Genomic DNA, 25,107 nt, shown 5'->3' with positions numbered 1-25,107 from the left:
TGGGTTCCGTTAAGGTCTAGATTTCAGCTCTCTCGATTTGCTTCCAGAAGAAATTGGGACTGTTCCCAGAAGTTCAGACTTTCTTGCAAGGGGTACTCCACATACAACCTCCTTTTTGTGCTGCCTATGGCACCCTGGGATTTGAATGTGGTGTTGGAATTTCTACAGTTATCCTAGTTTGAACCTCTGATGATGGTAGAAAACAAGTACCTCACGTGGAAGACGGTGATGTTACTGGCCCTGGCTTCTGCTAGACGTGTCTCAGAGTTGGGGGGGCCTTATGTAAATGTCCGTACTTGGGGGGTCATTCCGAGTTGATCGTAGCTGTGCTAAATTTAGCACAGCTACGATCGTTAACTCAGACATGCGGGGGGGGACGGGCCCAGCACAGGGCTAGTCAGCCCCGCATGTCAGTACCGCCCCCGCACAAATACAAAAGCATTGCACAGCGGCGATGCCTTTGTATTAGAGGAGTAACTCCCGGCCAGCGCAGCTTCTGCGGCTGGCCGGGAGTTGCTCGTCGCTCCCGCGGCCCGCCCCCTCAACGGTCCGGCCACTGCTCCCCCTAAACGGCGGCTTAACGCCGCCGTTCAGCCCCCTCCCGCCTAGCGACCGCATCTGTCTCAGAGGCAATCGCTAGGTAACTAAAGCAGCCATGCGCCGGTGCACTGCGGTGCCGGCGCATGCGCAGTTCTGATCCGATCGCTGCGACAAACTGCAGCGAGCGATCCGGTCAGAATGACCCCCTTGGTCTTTTACAAGGACAGAGCGGAGCTCAGTCCTAGACAGCAGTTCCAGCCGAAGATTGTCTCTGCATTTCACCTGAATCAACCTATTGTGGTTCCGTCAAGTTCTGACGCTTCTGCTCCTCCGGAGACATTGGATGCTGTGAGCCTTGAAGATCTATGTCAAGCTCAGATCAGAAATACTGATTCCTTGTTCGTGCTCTATGATGCGCAGAAAAAGGGTTGTCCTGCTTCAAAGCAGTCCATTGTTCGTTGACTTCGGCTTACTATCCAACAAGCCTATGTGTCAGCAGCCTTACCTCTGAAGGCCCATTCTACAAGATCGTGGGCGCATCCTGGGCGGCTGCCCGTGCAGTTTCTGCCTTGCAACTATGCCGAGCTGCTACCTGGTTGGGGATGAACACCTTTTGTGAAGTTCAACAAGTTTGATACCCTGGCCAAAGAGGATACCTAGTTTGGGCAGCCGGTGCTGCAGGTGTCTCCGCACGTTCCCAGCCGTTCTGGAAGCTTTGGGGCGTCCCCATCGTACTAAGTCTCCCCAATATCCTTTATGGATGCTAGAGAAAATAGGATATTAATTTCCTACCGGTAAATCCTCTTCTCGTAGTCCATAAGGAATATTGGGCACCCGCCTCAGTGCCTTGACTTTTCTGCAGGTTTTCTTTTATGTGGTTACCTGTTCAGCTGTTGCTGTTCGTGTTACCAGGTGTTGCTGGTTGTTATATGTTAGTGGTGTGCTGGTATATAAATCTCACCACTCCTTGTTATGTTCCTTCTCTCATGTATGTCCTTTCTCCTTCGGGAGCTGTTTTAGCTATAACTGCCTGTGGGAGGGGGCATAGAGGGGAGGGGCCAGCACACCCATTGAAGAAATTTAAAGTACACCGGCTCCTCTGGACCCTGTCTATACCCCATCGTTCGAAGTCTCCCCAATATCCCTTATGGGACTACTTGAAAAGGATTTACTGGTAGGTAATTAAAACCTTATTTTCTTTGTTTATGTCAGGCACAACGCTTATGTAAGAGATGTGGGCAGGCCTGGAGAGCAGCAACTCTGGAAGGATGGAAACTTTATCATGACCCTAATATAAATGGAGGTAATCTGTTCCAATAGGCTGTAACTTTGGCTTTAGTACTTTGAGACTGATCACCTCTGTGCACTGTAAATGGAGCCATTTCCTCCAGTTTCACTAACAAGTGTTTCTCATGTAGGTGGTGAGTTGCAGCCAGTACAGGGTAACCCACATCGCTGTGTCTGGAAGGCTTGCTGCTGGCGTATGGCAGATGATGTAAGTTGGCACTATATACAGTTGTTTTATTTTCTATACTTCCAAGAAGTCCTGTAACATCAGTACTGTTATCACTTGCACAGCCCCTGGTAAGGTTGCTTGCAGGAGATGTGCATCGGGTCTCTCCTGCCAGTCAGCAGTATTAGATACTTGTGCACCTTTAGTTTCTTTAGAATCCAGAGTTCACTAAATCTAGTAGCGCGTGCAAAAGAAGAGACCCATCAAAATAATAAAAATATGCAAGATGATTTACTTTATACTAGGAAAAATATCTGCAGAGCATTGAATTACTTATTTGGAGATTTCATAATAGAAAGGCACGAAAATGTCTTAATTACTTTGGTAACAAAGTTCCACTGGAACAGAGGTTTCTCCGCTAGATGATTCCTAAGTAACACTTTACTTCCGTCACTTGTCTATTTTTAGTGCTTTCAGTGTGATTGTTGAATCTAAACCTAGTGCTGTTTGGTCCTTTGGAAACAGGGGCAGATGTATTAAGCCTGGATAAAGAAGTGATAAGTGGAAGGTGATAACGCACCAGCCAGTCAGCTCCTATTTGTCATTTTTCAAATCCGTAATGATTGGCTGGTGCATTATCACCTTGCGCTTATCACGGCTTTATCACTTTTTTTTCTTCTTTTTTTTTATCCCTTCTCCAGGTTAATACATCTGCCCCAGTTACAATCACCTTTTAATGAAAATAAATTAAAATTAAATGTCTCTCTGTTTCAGGAGCAGTTCAGCAGATATGAAAGAGCGATCTATGCCACGCTGAGTGGGAATCTTAAGCAGGTATGGTTTTCAAATTCACATTTGTACAAGAGAGATTGTGTGCATTTATATAGCACCATAGTTTATGCGCCAGTTTACTAACACCGCAAATTGTAGTGCCATATTATAAATGTTAGCATATGTTGAGAATAGGAGAGTAAAGGGGGACATTTACTAAGCAGTGATAAGAGCAGAGAAGTGAGCCAGTGGAGAAGTGGCCCCATCAACTAATCAGCAGCTCTGTGTCATTTTATAGTATGCAAATTATAGATGTTACTTCAGTGCTGATTGGTTGCCATGGACAACTTCTCCACTGGCTCACTTCTCCGCTTTTTTTCACTGTCCCCCTAAGTCTGCTCCAGTGAGCTTTTATTCTAACTGGGATGCATATAGAGACACAAAGAGAAGCAAGGGCAGTAGGTAGCTCGGTCTGTCTACAGTAGTTGCTGTGTATGGCTGTTATGTCTTTAGTTTGGGCTTAAAGGTGAGAAGAGAATCTAGTTGATGAATTCCAAGAAACCGCACAATTGTAAAGTGAGACTGAGAAGGGTTTAAGGAGAAACTGCAGAAGTGAAATGGTGGACCATTCTGGACAGAGGGTAGAATATAATTAAAGATGTGGAAAGAAATTAAAATCTGTAGAGAGAGAGTCAGACGCATGTAAGAGCTTAGAGCAAAAATTGAAAGCGCTGTCCATAATAAAGTTTTTTTTTTTTTTTTTAAACATTAAGATCGTCAAAATCACATAAAATACCATATATTCAGTATCAATTCCTACAATTCTCATTTATGCATTTATAAGGCACTTTCTGCCCCTTAGTATTTTAAACAGCCTTTTAAGAAATATTTAAATACATTCACTTGTAGTTCACAGTCCCAAGCATATCTGAACTACAAGTGAATGTATTTAAATATTTCTTAAAAGGCTGTTTATAATACTAAGGGGCAGAAAGTGCCGTATAAATGTATACTGTGGAGAAATATTTTTTAATGATGCATTTGTTTAATTTGAAATAGAATGTGTTCACTTATTGAAAGTGTATCCTTTGTGCACAGCTGTGTCTAACTAGATATTACTAAAAGAAATTTTTAGTTTCTGAAATGCTTTATGTCCACTTGTTATAGAATATCTCTTACCCAGAGAATTGTAGGAATTGATACTAAATATATGGTATTTTATGTGATTTTTGACTATCTTAATGTTTTAAAATAAACTTTTTATTATGGACAGCGCTTTAAATTTTTGCTCTTTGTTCTATTAAATATATTGGGACTCAACAACCCAATAATTTGAAGGCAGCAGTCCATAATTAAGGAGAGGTGGAATATTGTCCTTAGTTGTTTGGGAGCTGAATAACTGACACATATAAGCATAGCGCTTTCTTATATTTAGGTTTACATGTAAGAGCTTTAAGGAATGCAGCAGTGCCTTGTAGTTAACCATTGTGATACAATTCATGTCACTAGTAGATCCAATGTACTAGTCGGCTCTTATTTAAGAAATAAGCTAAAAGAAGGATTCATCTAGGATGTGTGTTGGGACCAATGGGAGAAAAGGAATTAATTCTCACTGCAGGATTGTGGGTACAGTAGATTGCAGGCGTGAGGTTGTGAGGCCTGTTAGGTTACAGTAATCCAAACAGGTGAGGATAAGTGTATGAATTAGTTTGCCCATATAATGAACAAAGGAAATGGCAGCTGTTCCAATATGTCTAAATGACTCTGAAGTGGACATGGTTAGCGGAGTTAAGTTTTTAGGAGTTAATCTTTCTGACGATTTATCCATGGTCATCCCATATTCTCTGGCTGGGAGGGTGTAGCAAATCCTTTTCTTCAAGATTGCAGGCTGTGGGTTTATTGAGGAATATTCTCTTAAACGTGTGCCTGTGTTTATTGAAAGCCTTCTTACTTCTGCTATTATGGTGTGGTATGGCACACATTGTAAGTCCATAGATAGGGTGGTTAAAGCAGCAGAGTGGGCGGTTGGTCAGACTTTGCCTAATTTTGGAGTATGTTTTGTTAGGAGGAGTTTACTGAAGGTGAATAAGTCCATTGCTGATTCTGGTCATCTCACTCATTTTCCTTCTGCCTCTAATAAACACTATAGAACCCACACAAATAGATTATGGAATAGTTTATTTCTAACTGAACTCTAGATTGGATTTATAATTGTATTGTTTAGGTTTGTTTTATCTATTTTAACTATTTTGTATCTGTACTTCTTGTACAAATCTCAAAGTACTTTCACTTAAAATGCATTTTAAGTGTTTTTGTATAGACAGTAAACTGATTGGAGGAGATTATAATCTGTATAGTACTGGTAAAATGTAATGTATCCTTAGAAAAAGTATATTTTATTAAACACTAGCTCCCTTTTGTCATAGATTAATGTTTCATACACCTAAACCTTCCTCGACAAATGCTCTATAGAATTGTGAAAACCGCATCAACATCCGTCCAGTGGTTCTCAAGAATAGCCAGAACAAACAAGGCAGGAGGAGGAGCATTAAGGAGTGATAGGGCAGGCACATATGTGAAGGATGAACTGTGATGATTTCCTCCCCAGTGCAGAGTTGTAGACTGAAGCATTCTGTGAGAGGGAGGAGGGACAGGGGAGCTGCTGCTGATTAGTCTGACACGGGCCCACAGCGCTGATGATCCCTGCAACAAACTGCTTCCGAGTCACAGGCTTAAGTCTGCCTGTGACAAAGAAGCAGTTCGCATGAGAGATCATCACTCCTGCAGTCTTGATATAACACACCACTCACTGTTCCACACTAAATATTGCCCTCAGCAGTACCCCATGTAGCAACGCCACCATTGTGGGAGTAACCAGGAGTGGGAGGGGACAAGTTGCTGCATGATGCAGCCAGCACAACAACCACTTTGTTCTCTCACAGTCATTACTGTCATGTCCCCTGTGGTGAGCTGGGTGCAGGATGGAGGCTGGCCCCAATGGTGGATGCGGGCCCCATAGCAACTTCACTCCCTGCCCCCACGGTAGCTACTCTGTTGGATACAGGTATCTGGATTGCCTATAACTCTAATTTACAAAAAACTGAACCTGGCTACTGCAGTATCACTCTTGGCCATTGTGTGGCACTGTAGGCCCTACCATTCTTCTCTTAATGACTAAATAGCCACTACTCTATTTTGTATCTGTACTTCTTGTACAAATCTCAAAGTACTTTCACTTAAAATGCATTTTAAGTGTTTTTGTATAGACAGTAAACTGATTGGAGGAGATTATAATCTGTATAGTACTGGTAAAATGTAATGTATCCTTAGAAAAAGTATATTTTATTAAACACTAGCTCCCTTTTGTCATAGATTAATGTTTTATACACCTAACACTTCCTCGACAAATTCTCTATAAAATTGTGAAAACCGCATCAGAAGCGAAATTAGCTTGAACAGACAGATGCCTACCGAGGACTTTATTTTATACTATGTAGAGATGCTGACCACCAAGGTTGCTGAGATCATGTCCTGCAATGAGGAATGGCAGGCAGTATGGACACTAGCCCTGCATCATAGCAATTCATGGCTGTAATGTACAGTGCTGTGACATAGAACACACAATGCCTATCACGGAGTATGTCCACGCTGACTGGTTCTGGTTAGATTATTTGACCAGGAACTAGAAAAATGCATTCATATTATATTCTGTATGCATTTAATTCAGCCTCTTTAACAAATGTATACATTTTAAAAGAATTCTGAAGCACAATTTGCAACAGTGTTTACAAACCTATCCATTTAAATCTAGGGATAAACTGTTCCATTCCCAATGATCAGGTGCTAGTTGAGATACTATGTGAGATAACCATGTCCTTTATACCATATTAGATGGGATATATGATATCCCATAATTATAATTGTATCAGTCATTTTATTTGGACATGACCTAAAGACGCATAGACATAGTGAGATTCGGGCTATGCCCGATTCTCACTATGCGACAGGGACTAGGTCTGTATCGCAAGCATACAATGACTGCTTGCGATACGGACAATGTACGATTTTGGCTGTGTCCATTTTGACTCTTTTCTACGAGATGGTCAAAACTGACTTGCCCGCACAGTCTATCTAGGCTTGCAAAGTCACCTTGCGATCTGCACTGATTTTTCTTATGACTTTGACTATAGAGTCAAAATCATAAGAAAAAATCTGTGTGTGGTATGGAAGGTAGATAGTAACTAGGTCGACAGTGTCTAGGTCGACCACTATTGGTTGACAGGGTCTCTAGGTCGACATGAGTTGTTGTTGTTTTTTTTTTTATGGGGGTTTTTGTGTTTTCTTCGTAGAGTGACCAGGAACCCCAATTAGTACACAGTGTCCCCTCGCATGCTTCGGGCAAGGTGCCTCGCTCCGCTACCGCTGCGCTCAGCACTGGTTACCGTTCCCAATTGTAGTCCACGTGGATCGTAAAGTATGAAAAAGTTTAAAAAAAAAAAAAAATCATGAAAAACTCATGTCGACCTTTTGACCTGTTGACCTAGAACATGTCAATCCAGAGACCCTGTCAATCTAGAAACCCTGTCGACTAATAGTGGTCGACCTAGTTACTGTCGACCTAGAGACTGGATCCCACACCATTAGAAGATGATGATTATTATGATTATTAATTATTTTTATTATTATTTATTATTATTATTATTATTTTCTGCTGCGGAGTACACTGGGCTCCACAAGGAAAGACATAGGGGTGTAGAGTAGGATCTTGATCCGAGGCACCAACAGGCTCAAAAGCTTTGACTGTTCCCAGAATGCATAGCGCCGCCTCCTCTATAACCCCGCCTCCCTGCACAGGAGCTCAGTTTTGTAGTTTGTGCCGCAGATAGCAGGCACATAACAGTGGAGCTGCTCTGGGCAGCCCTAAGAAGAGCTTTTTTTGAAGAAAAGTGAAGACTTCAAGGGCTGTGGCGGTGTGTACATGTCTAGTGACATTCACTGCTGCAGCTCCATCTCTCCCCAGTGGCGCTGTACACTCCCGAGCCCTGGTTGCCGGGTAACTACAGCAGGAGGCTCCGGTTTTCTTCTGAGTCAGGCACACACAACGGGGGCTCTCCGGGATCGCGTGGCCGCGCTTCGGGAGGTGGTGAGTGGGTCCGGCTCGCGGGACCCGTGCTTTATCGTGATCCGGCGCGGCCGGTGGACACTGTGGCAGTACAGGCGATCCCACTAGATCACCAGGGCATGGGTGCAGGTCCGGATTTTCCCTTAAAACCTTTTTATGTGTAGCCCGCAGTACCTGGTGGTTTTGCCAGCAGAGGGGATAAGGCTTAGACCTGGAGCCCCTCCCCCAGCCCCAGGGCACCATTTCCAGCATATGTTCCCACCCTGGAGCTGCATATCTGTGTCTCCCTCACTCCCTGTCAGTGTCTGGGCGCCATTTCTCTCAGCTACACTGTTCCTGGGACTGTTTGGGCAAATCCTCCTGTGTAAAGCCGCCTGGTTGTCAGCGCTGTGACTTTACATGACACTTAAGTATTCTACATGTCAATTAAACAGTGTTAGTTAAGAAAGAGTGCATTTAGTCAGGGTGCTCTGGTACAAGTCCCTGTGATATACATCCAGTTCTTACTGTGCAGTGTTCTATCTATTGACTACATGGCTATATAATAAGCTAGTCCAGTGCAGTATTATTGTTAGTAATAACCTCTGCATTGTTTAACTGTCACTATATGTGTGTGCATTAGCTTGCTGAGTGGTGTCCATTTCGTGTCTCTCACTCAACTTGCTATCCCTATATTCTATAACCTGAGGGGGCTTGGTGCGTCAGGTTCTATATTTATATAGGATTTTCACAAGATATACTTTAATACGTATTTTTCTCTGTGATTTTAGTCACTATATCTCTCCTGTATCTCTGCTTGTGCTGACTACACTGCGCAGAGGTTTGGGCAAGAGGTATTGTGCTGCTGACATCTGTACTGTGTTACCTGATACTGCAAGTTATATCATGTCTGCTTCTGAAGGTAATGGTTCTGGGGCTGAACACACTGCCGGTGTTGCTGATGCCACAGATCACTATGAGGAGACTACAGCAGCTGTGGGCTCTGGTTCTGGGGGCTCCTTGCACCCCAGTGGGACTGTGGCAATGGGGGTACATAATGACCCACTATGGGCTACTTTTTCCACGCTTCTACATACGCTAGTTACTAAACTAACACCCCCTATGGGACCTCCTATGCCGGTGCAACCGTATGTGGTCCCCGCAGCTAACCCGCCATGGGCGGATAATTTATCTGCTCAATTGAAGAAGTTGAACCAGTCCTTGACTAATAAAAAGTCTGACTCTCGCTCGCCTAAAACCAAGGGGTCCCCTAAGCGAGCTCTTATCTCCTCACAATCCTCTGCTGTCACTGACACCTCGTCTGATGAAGATGGCGCTTACATTGACCCCACAGATTCTGACACAGATACTGCTGATGGGGAGGGTAGTTCACATGTGGATGTTCCTGATCTTTTGAAGGCTATTAAGTTAATTTTACAGATTACGGATGATCCCGAGCCATCCGACCCTCCGAAAAAACCAGATAGGTTCAAGCGTCAGAAGGTGGTTAAACATGTTTTACCTCACTCTGACCACCTAGTGGATATACGTCAGGAACCCTGGGGAAACCCGGGTAAGAAGTTTGTGCCTCAAAAGAAGATGCTGGCTCGCTATCCCCTTGCGCCAAAGCGGTCTAAAAATTGGGAAACGCCTCCTCCAGTGGACTCGCATGAGGCTAGGATGGTGGTTTCCTCAGCTCTACCTGTCACTACAGTCACGTCTCTAAAAGAGCCTACGGATAAACGTGTGGAGGGTTGTCTGAAAGCGACTTACACCCTCACGGGTGCTGCACAAAGGCCCACTATTGCAGCAACATGGGCTGCAGAGGCTATTGAAGCATGGGCCCTAGAGTTGGAAGCTGAAATCTCTTCTGACCATGCTAGACAATGCTTGTCATATATTGTCACAGCTTCTCACTATATTAAAGAGGCGGCTTCTGATGCAGGTATCCTAGCAGCCAAGACCTCTACTACATCAGTCCTGGCTCACCGGATATTGTGGCTGAGATCCTGGTCTGTGGATCTGGATTCTAGAAAAACCCTGGAGGTACTCCCTTTCAAGGGAGATATTCTGTTTGGGGAGGACTTAAATAAGATAGTGGCTGACTTGGCTACTGCCAAAACTGCCTGTCTGCCAAGTACCGCTCCTTCTGTGTCGAAGGCTAAAGGTACGTCCTTTCGCCCCTTTCGTCCTTCAGGTAAAGCAAAAGGTCAGGCGTACAACAAGCAGGCCCGCACTTCCAAACCTGGTAAGCCGAAGGCCAAGAGAGCCTGGGCTGCCCGTCAGCCAGCTGCCAAGACCGATAAGCCTGCCGCATGACGGGGCGGGCCTCCCCCTGGGGGATCCCAGGGTGGGGGGGCCAGCTTCTAGGGTATACCCAGGAATGGTTAAAGACCACTTCAGATGACTGGGTACGGGAAGTCGTTGCACGAGGTTACGCCATAGCCTTCAAAAACCGGCCCCCTCATCGATTTTGCCGGATAGACGTCCCGTTGAACCAGACAAAGGCAAACACACTACATTCAGTGGTACAGACCCTCCTGGATACAGGAGTCGTCGTACAGGTGCCTCTTGCTCAGAGGGGCCGGGGGTACTATTCTCCGCTGTTTCTGGTCCCGAAACCGAATGGGTTCTCCCGGCCCATTCTCAATCTCAAGGCATTGAACAGGTTTGTGAAAGTTTCCACGTTCCGTGTGGAAACCCTTCGCTCTATAGTTCTGGCCTTGGAACCTGGGGATTACATGGTCTCCCTGGACATACAGGATGCTTACCTGCATATTCCTATAGCAGTGTCACATCAGCAATACCTGAGGTTTGCGATTGGTAACCTCCATTACCAGTTTCGGGTGTTACCTTTTGGTTTAACTACGGCTCCGCGAGTCTTCACCAAAGTTATGGCGTTGATGACGGTGGTACTCCGCCGTCAAGGGGTCAGGATACTGCCGTATCTGGACGACTTGTTAATCCTGGCAAATTCCCCAGAACGGTTTATACAAGCCCACGGGTGGCTCATCAACTGGAAGAAATCCTCCCTGATCCCTGCTCAGAGCATGGTGCACCTGGGAGCGCTATTGGACACTCACAACCAGCGGTGGTTCTTGTTTCAGGAGAAGGTCCTGAAGCTTCAGGACAGGATTCGTTGCTACCTTTCTTGTCCGCAAGTGTCGATACATTCGGCGATGCAGGTGCTTGGCCTCATGGTGTCGGCATTTGACATGGTGGAGTATGCTCAATTCCATTCTCGCCCCCTCCAGAGGCTGATTCTATCCAAGGGGGACGGCCTGCCTCACCGGATCAGGTCTCACATGATCTCATTGACTCCGGAGGTCCGTCTGTCGCTGCTCTGGTGGCTCCAGGACCAACGATTGTGCAGGGGACGTCCCTTCTGGATATCCGACTGGGTCCTGTTGACAGATGCCAGTCTCAAAGGTTGGGGAGCGGTGATGGAGCAACACTCCCTGCAGGGTCGGTAGACCAAGGAGGAATCTCTCCTCTTGATCAACATTCTGGAATTGCGGGCGGTCTTCAATTCGTTGACCATGGCCCAGCATTTAATTCAGAACCGTCCTGTTCAAGTACAGTCGGACAACGCCACCACAGTGGCTTACATAAACCATCAAGGCGGCACTCGAAGCCGTTTGGCAATGAAGGAAGTCTCACGGATTCTACATTGGGCGGAACGCCATCTACAGGCCATATCGGCAATATTCATTCCGGGAGTCCTGAATTGGGAAGCGGACTTTCTCAGTCGTCAGGACGTACACGCCGGAGAGTGGGGCCTCCATCCAGAAGTGTTTCAACTCCTAGTGGAAAAATGGGGCCTTCCAGACGTGGATCTGATGGCGTCTTCACAATCACAAGGTTCCGGTCTTCGGAGCAAGGACAAGGGATCCTCAAGCAGCATTCGTGGATGCGCTGGCAGTGCCTTGGAGGTTTCGGCTGCCGTATGTGTTCTTTCCGGTGTCACTCCTGCCCAGGGTAGTTCGGAAGTTCAAGCAAGAAAGAGGTATTCTGCTTCTCATAGCTCCAGCGTGGCCCAGAAGGCACTGGTTCTCAGACCTGCAGGGCCTGTCGTCAGAGCGTCCAATTCTACTTCCACAACGCCCAGACCTCCTCGTTCAGGGCCCCTGTGTCTACCAGGACCTAGCGGCGTGGCTCTTGAAGCTTCCGTCTTAACGGCTAAAGGGTTTTCTGAGGCGGTCATTCAAACTATGTTGCGGGCCCGGAAACCGGCTTCTGCTCGGATTTACTATAGGGTCTGGCATTCTTACTTTGTTTGGTGCGCATCTAACAATTATGACGCTTCCAAGTTTAGTATAGCCAAGTTGTTGGCCTTTCTTAAGCAGGGCCTGGACTTAGGCCTGCGTCTGGCCTCCCTCAAGGTTCAAGTATCTGCCTTGTCGGTGTGGTTTCAGAGAAAGATTGCGACCTTACCTGATGTGCATACCTTTACTCAGGGTGTGTTGCGTATCCAACCTCCCTATGTCCTGCTTGTGGCTCCTTGGGACTTGTTGGTGGTTTTAGAGGCGTTACAAGAGTCTCCGTTTGAACCTCTTGGTTCAGCTGATCTTAAGTGGCTTTCCCTTAAGGTGGTGTTTCTGCTGGCTATTGCTTCAGTTAGAAGAGTGTCGGATTTGGGTGCCTTGTCTTGTAGTTCCCCATATCTGATATTTCACCATGACCAGGCGGTTCTTAGGACTCGTCCTGATATTTACCTAAGGTGGTTTCTTCGTTCCACCTTAACCAGGAGATTGTGGTTCCGGCACTTGTTTCTCCTGATTTGTCTCCCAAAGAGCGGTCTTTGGATGTGGTACGGGCTCTCCGTCTCTGTGAAGAGAACTGCTTCTATTAGGAAAGCTGATTCTCTCTTTGTGCTGTTTGGATTTCACAAAACGGGGCTGGCCTGCTCACAAGCAAACTTTGGCCAGATGGATTAGAATGGTGATTGCACATGCTTATGTGAGGGCTGGTCTGTCGGCTCCTTCTCACATTACGGCCCATTCTACTCGGTCTGTTGGACCTTCTTGGGCGGCCCGCTGTGGTGCGACCCTTGAACAATTGTGCAAGGCGGCTACGTGGTCCTCTGTGAACACGTTCATAAGGTTCTATGCCTTCGATACTGCCGCTTCCCAGGATGCTTCCTTTGGACGCCGGGTTCTTGTGCCCGCTACAGTGCGTCCCCTCCCATAAGGAACTGCTTTAGGACATCCCCTATGTCTTTCCTTGTGGAGCCCAGTGTACCGCGCAGCAGAAAACAAGTTTTATGGTAATAACTTACCTTTGTTAAAACTTTCTACGAGGTACACTGGGCTCCACAGGGCGCCCACCCTGACACACTTAGCTTCTTTGTGTTGGTATGGCATTAGCCGCTGACACTTCTCCTCCTGTCGTGAGAGAGTGGTGTATGTGGCTACTAACCGTTGTCGTCTCTTTTCCTGCTACTGCATTGAGCTGGTTAACTAAAAACTGAGCTCCTGTGCAGGGAGGTGGGGTTTTAGAGGAGGCAGCGCTATGCATTCTGGGACCAGTCAAAGCTTTCGAGCCTGTTGGTGCCTCGGATCAAGATCCTACTCTACACCCCTGTGTCTTTCCTTGTGGAGCCCAGTGTACCTCGCAGAAAGTTTTAACAAAGGTAAGTTCTTACCATAAAACTCGTTGTTATAATGATGATGTTAAACAATCTTTATATGAAAACTGCTGAATTAAAACTGATGGCGTCTCTTGTTTCCAGCTCCTTCCTGTATGTGAAACTTGGGAAGATACAGTTTGGGCTTATTTCCGGGTGATGGTGGACAGTCTGGTTGAGCAGGAGATCAAAGCCTCATTTATTTTCTCTAGTGAAGATGATGAGCTGCCCAGAGAATACTTGGAAGCAAAGTAAGATAAATTACATAACTTAGCTATTCATGTGAGACTGAGCATCAAATCTACATGGCTTATAATGCACGTTGTTTGTTCTTGCTTTCTAGCTGGACTTTAGAGAGTGTCTTTGAGGAGCTTCAGGCTACTGATAAAACGGTGTGTGGTTAGTTTAATTCCAGATATAGCACATTTCTTTTTAGATGGTTGGAGCTATGTTCCACATGTATATTGATAACACTGTTTCAAGTTAATGAGCCAGATTTCGTTGCTGTAATCTTATCCGCCATTTGTTTTGCAATAATACCATGTGGGGTAAATGGCTCAAATGACAGACAGTGTGACTTGCGTTTAATTGTGCCAGTCATCTAAAGGAAAGTTGCACCTCAAATCCATTTTCATTGCACATGCTATAACAACCATTCTCTTTTCAGAGGGTGCTGGAAGAAAATAAAGAACACTATCATATAATTCAGAAGTTTATAATCCTTGGGGACGTAGATGGTAAGTGCCTAGACTGCTAATGTGGGATTGTTTTTTTTGGGTGGGGGGGTTTGACAGGATGGAGGCTATGTACATTATAGATTGTAATAAATATGTGAGCGGGGTAAAATGTTAAAAATGAATTTCTATGCAGGAATCATGCAGCACATTAATCCTCTTATGGGAACGACCACACCATTCTCCCATTTACTTCTTTGGGTAATGTAACATTGTGGCCCTGTGTTTTGCTGAAATGTGGCCCTCTTTCAGTGGTGAATATTTCTGTTCTAGGTTTAATGGAGGAGTTCAGCGAATGGTTATCGAAAAAGAAATCTTTGCTTCTTGGTCACTTACTGCGTTTCATGACCCACCTCATATTATTTTTCCGAACGCTAGGACTGCAAACTAAGGTACCCCCCTTCCCCCCTGGAAATATTGTACAAAAAAAATAGTGAGGATCCATGCATCATGTTGTTGTACTTGCATAGTCCTATATGGCTATACATATGTACACTGACATGCTGTCTGTATAGCCTGCACTCGTGCTTTACAGAGACAGTGTGATCATGTTTCTACAGTGTGCTATGGTGCAATAAAAATTACCAGTTAAATATCAGGTTATGAACTGACACATGTATGTTCCCTGTAAAGCAACAATTTGCCTCTTCCTTCACACATGCCCAACACCAGTCATAACCAGATCTTGTATCATTTGCCATTGGGTTCACTGAGGTGTTTGTGCACATCCTATGATTTGGCATTCATTCAATTTTATTTACTATGAACATTTTATTGCTGTAACACATTTAGTTATGTTTATTATGTGGCTCTATATGTAATGCACATATTGTGTTATGTTTAGGAAGAAGTGTCTGTGGAAGTGTTAAAGACCTACATACAGGTGAGCTTTGTTTGGTGACACAGGGTGCCATATTGTGTCCTTGGTGTAATCAGTGTTACACAAAGGGAAGATAACTTTTTTTTATTGATTGGGGATCGCTCAGGAGGCGGTAGGGTTTTCCTTGTACTTTCTCTTGCTTCGACCAAGACTGCAGCCAATCCCGTGTGCTTCGCAGTGATAGCTTCCTGTTATGCAGTGCAATAAGAAGTAACAGGTATTTGAAATTAGAAAAATCTACAGGGATAAGTTTTAGCTCTCCAATGTAGGGTTGTCTATGTCGACCATAAACCTGTTGGGATGATGACCTTTTTATGCATACCATTGGTGGCTAGTGAGTGGTGCCTCAAATAGACTTATGTCCTGCTTGTGATAGATAGGACATTTCTTTAAACACAACAACTAAGCTCGAAATGAATGTAAATGCTAAATACACGTTAATTTAGCTTTCTTTTCTCTCTTTATACTTCAGAGACTTGTGAAAGAGAAGCACATTACTTTGATTGCTTTCTATGTCAGCCATCTGCCACAAGACCTGGGTATCTCTCAGTATGCAGAGTTTCTGGAGAACGTGACTGAAGCAGAACAGCGACATCAGTGTCTGGAGCTCGCTAAGGAAGCAGGTTATACAATATATATTTTTTACAATTGTTATTTACCAAAATGAGAATAAATCAAATATAACAGTCGGCGTGGGTGGGGGGGGGGGTCTGGGCTTCCGATTAACTTTAAGATAGTACTAGTTTGTGTCCTGCTTAATCTGCTTTATTTGTTGCTCCTGTTTTTCCATCTGGCTTATATGGGAGGCGGTTGATAGGCTGTTAAGAGATACACAGTCAAAAGTCTGACAGGTTCAACATGTTTTTTTTTCGTTTACTATCCATGCCACAAACTATTACCTTTTAGTAACCTTGTGGCGAGCAAAGAGTCCTCGAGGTGACTAATTTCAAGAAATTTTGGGGGAAAATATTTTAAAAACACACAAAAAATAAAAAAATTGTCGACCGTTTGACCCTGTCGGACTTTTGACTGTTGACCATATGGTGTCGACCTAATAACTGCCTATCTTTTAATGGTCTAACTTGTATACCACACCTAGAAGGAAAAAAGGGAGATTTCTGCGCTAATTATGACCCAGGTATGTAGTATAGCTGAATCAACATACACCACTCTTATAGTTGGTAAAAAAGTTTTATTCTTAAATGGCTGTGATTCAATACATAAAACCTATCTAAAATGCAGACAATACAGCTGGATTAATAATCACAAAATGTCTGTTGTAACAATGAGTATCCAATGCGAATGCCAAAAAAATAGAACTAAAAAGTGTATATTAATGTAAAAAAAACAAATATTGGAATAGAAATAGGAAAGTGCAATGTCTCTTTAAGAGATCCCTTGTACTGATATAATAGTTAATGGTATACCTCTTTGATGAAATCCAACCAGTGTGGAGACCAAGATGTTTTATTTAAATAAGTACAGTGTCTGTTAATAAGCTCTGCTTAGTAATACTGTCCATTGAGGGCTTAATTGCAAGTGCGGTTTGAATACACAGCGTGTGTACTGTGTAGGGATCTTACCCATACGGCATCCAATGCTGCAGTGTCCTCGCTCACAGGCGCTGTTTCTGTTATTCACTGGAGCGGTCTGGGGCTCGAGGAGAGTGGCGTGCTCTCACTGTGCCGTATTATGTCTACCGGCTCTGAAGCTCAATAACCCGACGCTCTTATCTGGTGATGTATGGCGGTTCACTACGGAGGCGGTCGTACTCCTGGTGTGATGTACTGCTGGAGCAATCAAGGTGATTGAAGAAAATAGGTGATGTCCATACATATCCTTGATGATGCACAGGGTATCCTTCTGACCGGTTTCGCACTAAACCTGGGGCTTTTTCAAAAAAATTAATCCATTTTGTAGCCATGGCCGTGTTTATACCGGTCATCTCTACTATCACAGATCATCCATTGACCCAAATTGATAACTCTAGGTGTGTTACCTGGATCGACATTGATTACTTAGTTGTTACAGGTGAAACTATCAGCATTGTATGCCACACCTGGCTTATTTTATGTTTTTATTTTAAAGGGTTGGATATTGCAGCAATAACGAAGACTGTGGTTGAAAATATACGAAGAAGAGATGGTGGTGAATTAGCTCCTCATGACATTGTACCAGCTATGGATTCTGCCATTAATGAGGTAAGGACATGACACGCTTCCTAGAATTACTGCTGCCACTATTGTACTGAATGACAAATACAAGTGCATAACCTATTGCTTCTTCCATATCTATTTTTGAATCCGTTCCATCCTTTCTCTGTGTTTTGCAATGACTGTACGAGTGGTGTGCAGTAAATTTCCAGATGCACAAAAAGTATTTTATCTACAAACAATGTGAACATTACATTTTCTCTAACGTCCTAGTGGATGCTGGGGACTCCGTCAGAACCATGGGGAATAGCGGCTCCGCAGGAGACAGGGCACAAAAGCAAGCTTTTAGGATCACATGGTGTGTACTGGCTCCTCCCCCTATGACCCTCCTCCAAGCCTCAGTTAGGTTTTTGTGCCCGGCCGAGAAGGGTGCAATCTAGGTGGCTCTCTTAAAGAGTTACTTAGAAAAAGTTTTCAGGTTCTTTATTTTCAGTGAGTCCTGCTGGCAACAGGCTCACTGCATCGAGGGACTTAGGGGAGAGATTTTCAACTCACCTGCGTGCAGGATGGATTGGATTCTTAGGCTACTGGACATAGCTCCAGAGGGAGTCGGAACACAGGGCTCGCCCTGGGGTTCGTCCCGGAGCCGCGCCGCCGACCCCCCTTGCAGACGCTGAAGATGAAGAGGTCCGGAACCAGGCGGCAGAAGACTCTCAGTCTTCATCAGGTAGCGCACAGCACTGCAGCTGTGCGCCATTGTTGTCAGCACACTTCACACAGCGGTCACGGAGGGTGCAGGGCGCTGGGGGGGGCGCCCTGGGCAGCAATGTATAATACCTGTATGGCGAAAAATACATCACATATAGCCCTTGAGGCTATATGGATGTATTTAACCCCTGCCAGATATCTAAAACTCCGGAGAAGAAGCCCGCCGAAAAGGGGACGGGGCCTATTCTCCTCAGCACACAGCGCCATTTTCCCTCACAGAAAGGCTGGTGGGAAGGCTCCCATGCTCTCCCCTGCACTACAGAAACAGGGTTAAAACAGAGAGGGGGGGCACTGATTTGGCGATATGTATATATATTTCTCTATCGTCCTAGTGGATGCTGGGGTTCCTGAAAGGACCATGGGGAATAGCGGCTCCGCAGGAGACAGGGCACAAAAAAGCAAAGCTTTAGGATCAGGTGGTGTGCACTGGCTCCTCCCCCTATGACCCTCCTCCAAGCCAGTTAGATTTTTGTGCCCGGCCGAGAAGGGTGCAATCTAGGTGGCTCTCCTAAAGAGCTGCTTAGGAAAGTTTAGCTTAGGTTTTTTATTTTACAGTGAGTCCTGCTGGCAACAGGATCACTGCAACGAGGGACTTAGGGGAGAAGAAGTGAACTCACCTGCGTGCAGGATGGATTGGCTTCTTTGCTACTGGACATCAGCTCCAGAGGGACGATCACAGGTACAGCCTGGATGGTCACCGGAGCCTTGCCGCCGGCCCCCTTGCAGATGCTGAAGTAAGAAGAGGTCCAGAATCGGCGGCAGAAGACTCCTCAGTCTTCTAAAGGTAGCGCACAGCACTGCAGCTGTGCGCCATTTTCCTCTCAGCACACTTCACACGGCAGTCACTGAGGGTGCAGGGCGCTGGGAGGGGGGCGCCCTGGGAGGCAAATGAATACCTATTTTGGCTAAAAATACCTCACATATAGCCTCCGGGGGCTATATGGAGATATTTAACCCCTGCCAGAATCCGTTAAGAGCGGGAGACGAGGCCGCCGAAAAAGGGGCGGGGCCTATCTCCTCAGCACACAGCGCCATTTTCCCTCACAGAAAGGCTGGAGGGAAGGCTCCCAGGCTCTCCCCTGCACTGCACTACAGAAACAGGGTTAAAACAGAGAGGGGGGGCACTAATTTGGCGATATGCTTATATATATATTAAGATGCTATAAGGGAAAACACTTATATAAGGTTGTCCCTATATAATTATAGCGTTTTTGGTGTGTGCTGGCAAACTCTCCCTCTGTCTCTCCAAAGGGCTAGTAGGTCCTGTCCTCTATCAGAGCATTCCCTGTGTGTGTGCTGTGTGTCGGTACGTGTGTGTCGACATGTAGGAGGACGATGTTGGTGAGGAGGCGGAGCAATTGCCTGTAATGGTGATGTCACTCTCTAGGGAGTCGACACCGGAATGGATGGCTTATTTAGGAAATTACGTGATAATGTCAACACGCTGCAAGGTCGGTTGACGACATGAGACGGCCGACAAACAATTAGTACGGTCCAGACGTCTCAAAAACACCGTCAAGGGTTTTAAAACGCCCGTTTACTTTAGTCGGTCGACACAGACACAGACAGGGACACTGAATCCAGTGTCGACGGTGAATAAACAAACGTATTCCTTATTAGGGCCACACGTTAAAGGCAATGAAGGAGGTGTTACGTATTTCTGATACTACAAGTACCACAAAAGAGGGTATTATGTGGGATGTGAAAAAACTACCATAGTTTTTCCTGAATCAGATAAATTAAATAAAGTGTGTGATGATGCGTGGGTTCCCCCCGATAGAAAATTATGGGCGGTATACCCTTTCCCGCCAGAAGTTAGGGCGCGTTGGGAAACACCCCTTAAGGTGGATAAGGCGCTCACACGCTTATCAAAACAAGTGGCGGTACCGTCTATAGATAGGGCCGTCCTCAAGGACCAGCTGACAAGGCTGGAAAATATAATAAAAAGTATATACACACATACTGGTGTTATACTGCGGCCAGCGATCGCCTCAGCCTGGATGTGCAGAGCTAGGGTGGCTTGGTCGGATTCCCTGACTAAAAATATTGATACCCTTGACAGGGACAGTATTTTATTGACTATAGAGCATTTCTATATATGCGAGATGCACAGAGGGATATTTGCACTCTGGCATCATGAATAAACGCGATGTCCATAACTGCCAGAAGATGTTATGGACACGACAGTGGTCAGGTGATGCAGATTCCAAACGGCACAGTATGGCCGTATAAAGGAAGAGGACTTGTTGGGGTCGGTCCATCGGACCTGGTGGTCACGGCAACTGCTGGAAAATCCACCGTTTTTTACCCTAAGTCACATATCTGCAGAAAAAGACACCGTCTTTTCAGCCTCAGTCCTCTCGTCCCTATAAGATCATATCTGCCCAGGGATAGAGGAAAGGGAAGAAGACTGCAGCAGGCAGCCTATTCCCAGGAACAGAAGCGTTTCACCGCGTCTGACAAGTTCTCAGCATGGCGCTGAGACCGTACAGGACCCCTGGATCCTACAAGTAGTATCCCGGGGGTACAGATGGGAATGTCGAGACGTTTCCCCTTCGCAGGCTCCTGAAGTCTGCTTTACCAAGTCTCCCTCCGACAAGGAGGTAGTATGGGAAAAAATTCACAAGCTGTATTCCCAGCAGGTGACAATTAAATTACCCCTCCTACTACAGAAAAGGGGTATTATTCCACACTATATTGTGGTACTGAAGCCAGAAGGCTAGGTGAGACTTATTCTAAAAAAAAAAAAAAAAAAAAAAAAATTTTTTTTGAACACTTACAAAGGTTCAAATTAAGATGAAGTCACTCAGAGCAGTGATAACGAACCAGGAAGAAGGGGACTATATAGTGTCCCGGGACATCAGGGATGCTTACCTCTATGTCCCAAATTTGCCCTTCTCACTAAGGGTACCTCAGGTTCGTGGTGCAGAACTGTCACTATCAGTTTCAGACGCTGCCGTTTGGATTGTCCACGGCACCCCGGGGTCTTTACCAAGGTAATGGCCGAATTGATGATTCTTCTTCGAAGAAAGGGCGTCTAAATTATCCCTTACTTGGACGATCTCCTGATAGGGGCATAGTCCAGGGAACAGTTGGAGGTCGGAGTAGCACTATCTCGGATACTGCTACAATCAGCACGGGTGGATTCTAAATATTCCAAAATCGCAGCTGATCCCGACGACACGTCTGCTGTGCCTAGGGATGATTCTGGACACAGTCCAGAAAAAGGTGTTTCTCCCGGAAGAGAAAGCCAGGGAGTTATCCGAGCAAGTCAGGAACCTCCTAAAAACAGTGCATCATTGCACAAGGGTCCTGGTAAAAATGGTGGCTTCCTACGAAGCAATTCCATTCGGCAGATTTCACGTAAGAACTTTTCAGTGGGATCTGCTGGACAAATGGTCCGGATCGCATCTTCAGATGCATCAGCGGATAACCCAATATCCAAGGACAAGGGTGTCTCTCCTGTGGTGGTTATAGAGTGCTCATCTTCTAGAGGGCCGCAGATTCGGCATTCAGGATTGGATGCTGGTAACCACGGAGCCCAGCCTGAGAGGCTGGGGAGCAGTCACACAAGGGAAAAATTTCCAGGGAGTGTGATCAAGTATGGAGACTTTTCTCCACATAAATATACTGGAGCTAAGGGTAAATTTATAATGCTCTAAGCTTAGCAAGACCTCTGCTTCAAGGTCAGCCGGTATTGATCCAGTGGGAAAAACATCACGGCAGTCGCCCACGTAAACAGACAGGGCGACACAAGAAGCAGGAGGGCAATGGCAGAAACTGCAAGGACTTTTCGCTGGGCGGAAAATCATGTGATAACACTGTCAGCAGTTTTTCATCCCGGGAATGGAAACTGGGAAGCAGACTTCCTCAGCACGACCTCCACCCGGGAGAGTGGAAACTTCATTGAGAAGTTTTTTCCACATGATTGTAAACCGTTGGGAAATACCAAAGGTGGACATGATGGCGTCCCGTCTGAACAAAAAACGGGACAGGTATTGCGCCAGGTCAAGAGACCCTCAGGCAATAGATGTGGACGTTCTGGTAACACCGTGGGTGTACCAGTCGGTGTATGTGTTCCCTCCTCTGCTTCTCATACCTAAGGTGCTGAGAATTATAAGACGTAGAGGAGTAAGAACTATACTCATGGCTCCGGATTGGCCAAGGAGGACTTGGTACCCGGAACTTCAAGAGATGCTTACAGAGGTCTTATGGCCTCTGCCGCTAAGAAGGGACTTGCTTCAGCAAGTACCATGTCTGTTCCAAGACTTACCGCAGCTGCGTTTGTCGGCATGGAGATGGAAAGCCGGATCCTAAGGGAAAAAAGGCATTCCGGAAGAGGTCATTCCTACCCTGGTCAAAGCCAGAAAGGAGGTGACCGCACAACATTATCACCACGTGTGGCGAAAATATGTTGCGTGGTGTGAGGCCAGGAAGGCCCCACAAAGAAATTTCAACTCGGTCGTTTCCTGCATTTCCTGCAAACAGGAGTGTCTATGGGCCTCAAATTGGGGTCCATTAAGGTTCAAATTCGGCCCTGTAAATTTTCTTCCAGAAAGAATTGGCTTCAGTTCCTGAAGTCCAGAAGTTTGTCAAGGGAGTATTGCATATACAAAACCCTTTTTTGTGCCTCCAGTGGCACTGTGGGATCTCAACGTAGTTCTGGGATTCCTCAAATCACATTGGTTTAAAACCAGTCAAATATGTGGATTTGAAGCATCTCACATAAAAAGTGACCATGCTCTTGGCCCTGGCCTGGACCAGGCGAGTGTCAAATTGGTGGTTTTTTCTCAAAAAAGCCCATATCTGTTTGTCCATTCGGACAGGGCAGAGCTGCGGACTCGTCCCCAGTTCTCTCCCTAAGGTGGTGTCAGTGTTTCACCTGAACCAGCTTATTGTGGTGCCTTGCACCTACTAGGGACTTGGAGGACTCCAAGTTGCTAGAAGTTGTCAGGGCCCTGAAAATATGTTCCAGGACAGCTGGAGTCAGAAAATCTGACTCGCTGTTTATACTGTATGCACCCAACAAGTTGGGTGCGCCTGCTTCTAAGCAGTCGATTGCTCGTTGAATTTGTAACACAATTCAACTTGCACATTCTGAGGCAGGCCTGCCACAGTCTAAATCGGTTAAGGCCCATTCCACAAGGAAGGTGGGCTCATCTTGGGCGGCTGCCCGAGAGGTCTCGGCATTACAACTCTGCCGAGCAGCTACGTGGTCAGGGGAGAACACGTTTGTAAATTTCTACAAATTTGATATCCTGGCAAAAGAGGACCTGGAGTTCTCTCATTCGGTGCTGCAGAGTCATCCGCACTCTCCCGCCCGTTTGGGAGCTTTGGTATAATCCCCATGGTCCTTTCAGGAACCCCAGCATCCACTAGGACGATAGAGAAAATAAGAATTTACTTACCGATAATTCTATTTCTCGGAGTCCGTAGTGGATGCTGGGCGCCCATCCCAAGTGCGGATTATCTGCAATACTTGTACATAGTTACAAAAATCGGGTTATTATTGTTGTGAGCCATCTTTTCAGAGGCTCCGCTGTTATCATACTGTTAACTGGGTTTAGATCACAAGTTGTACGGTGTGATTGGTGTGGCTGGTATGAGTCTTACCCGGGATTCAAAATTCCTCCCTTATTGTGTACGCTCGTCCGGGCACAGTACCTAACTGGCTTGGAGGAGGGTCATAGGGGGAGGAGCCAGTGCACACCACCTGATCCTAAAGCTTTGCTTTTTTGTGCCCTGTCTCCTGCGGAGCCGCTATTCCCCATGGTCCTTTCAGGAACCCCAGCATCCACTACGGACTCCGAGAAATAGAATTATCGGTAAGTAAATTCTTATTTAAAATGCTATAAGGGAGGAACACTTATATAAAGGTTGTCCCTGGATAATTATAGCGTTTTGGTGTGTGCTGGCAAACTCTCCCTCTGTCTCCCCAAAGGGCTAGTGGGTCCTGTCCTCTATCAGAGCATTCCCTATGTGTGTGCTGTATGTCGGTACGTGTGTGTCGACATGTATGAGGAAAATATTGGTGAGGAGGCGGAGCAAATTGCCTGTAATGGTGATGTCACTCTCTAGGGAGTCGACACCGGAATGGATGGCTTATTTATGGAAATTACGTGACAATGTCAACACGCTGCAAGCCGGTTGACGACATGAGAGGGCCGGCGAACAAATTAGTATCTGTCCAGGCGTCTCAAACACCGTCAGGGGCTGTAAAATGCCCATTTACCTCAGTCGGTCGACACAGACCCAGACACGGACACTGATTTCAGTGTCGACGGTGAAGAAACAAACGTATTTTCTTTTAGGGCCACACGTTAAGGGCAATGAAGGAGGTGTTACATATTTCTGATACTCCAAGTACCACAAAAAAGGGTATTATGTGTGAGGTGAAAAAACTACCTGTAGTTTTTCCTGAATCAGATAAATTAAATGAAGTGTGTGATGATGCGTGGGTTTCCCCCGATAGAAAATTATTGGCGGTATACCCTTTCCCGCCAGAAGTTAAGGCGCGGTGGGAAACACCCCTCAGGGTGGATAAGGCGCTCACACGCTTATCAGAACAAGTGACGGTACCATCTACGGATAGGGCCGTACTTAAGGAGCCAGCTGATAGGAGGCTGAAAAATATCCTAAAAAGTATACACACACATGCTGGTGTTATACTGCGACCAGCGATCGCCTCAGCCTGGATGTGCAGAGCTGAGGTGGCTTGGTCGGATTCCCTGACTAAAAATATTGATACCTTTGACAGGGACAGTATTTTATTGACTATAGAGCATTTAAAGGATGCATTTCTATATATGCGAGATGCGCAGAGGGATATTTGCACTCTGGCATCAAGAGTAAATGCGATGTCCATATCTGCAAGAAGATGTTTATGGACACGACAGTGGTCAGGTGATGCAGATTCCAAATGGCACAAAGATGTATTGCCGTATAAAGGGGAGGAGTTATTTGGGGTCGGTCCATGGGACCTGGTGGCCAGGGCAACTGCTGGAAAATCCACCGTTTTTTACCCTAAGTCACATCTCTGCAGAAAAAGACACCGTCTTTTCAGCCTCAGTCCTTTCGTCCC

The 25,107-nt window shown here is 45.8% G+C and overlaps 1 protein-coding gene across 2 annotated transcripts in view; it reads left to right on the top strand.

Annotated features, from left to right (window-relative positions):
• Positions 1–25,107, top strand: part of NUP107 (nucleoporin 107) — a 186,346-nt gene that overhangs the window by 137,634 nt on the left and 23,605 nt on the right. For both annotated transcript variants that reach the window (XM_063927509.1, XM_063927510.1), the window contains exons 13-22: positions 1,753–1,843; positions 1,959–2,035; positions 2,768–2,827; positions 13,597–13,742; positions 13,835–13,883; positions 14,159–14,228; positions 14,499–14,617; positions 15,070–15,108; positions 15,578–15,728; positions 17,194–17,306. In XM_063927509.1, the coding sequence (XP_063783579.1) occupies positions 1,753–1,843; positions 1,959–2,035; positions 2,768–2,827; positions 13,597–13,742; positions 13,835–13,883; positions 14,159–14,228; positions 14,499–14,617; positions 15,070–15,108; positions 15,578–15,728; positions 17,194–17,306 (915 nt within the window). The remainder of the gene's footprint in view (positions 1–1,752; positions 1,844–1,958; positions 2,036–2,767; positions 2,828–13,596; positions 13,743–13,834; positions 13,884–14,158; positions 14,229–14,498; positions 14,618–15,069; positions 15,109–15,577; positions 15,729–17,193; positions 17,307–25,107) is intronic.

Source organism: Pseudophryne corroboree, chromosome 6 (assembly GCF_028390025.1).
Source record: "Pseudophryne corroboree isolate aPseCor3 chromosome 6, aPseCor3.hap2, whole genome shotgun sequence".
NCBI classification, from domain to species: Eukaryota; Metazoa; Chordata; class Amphibia; order Anura; family Myobatrachidae; genus Pseudophryne; species Pseudophryne corroboree.
This window is presented reverse-complemented; position numbering and strand designations above follow the sequence as displayed.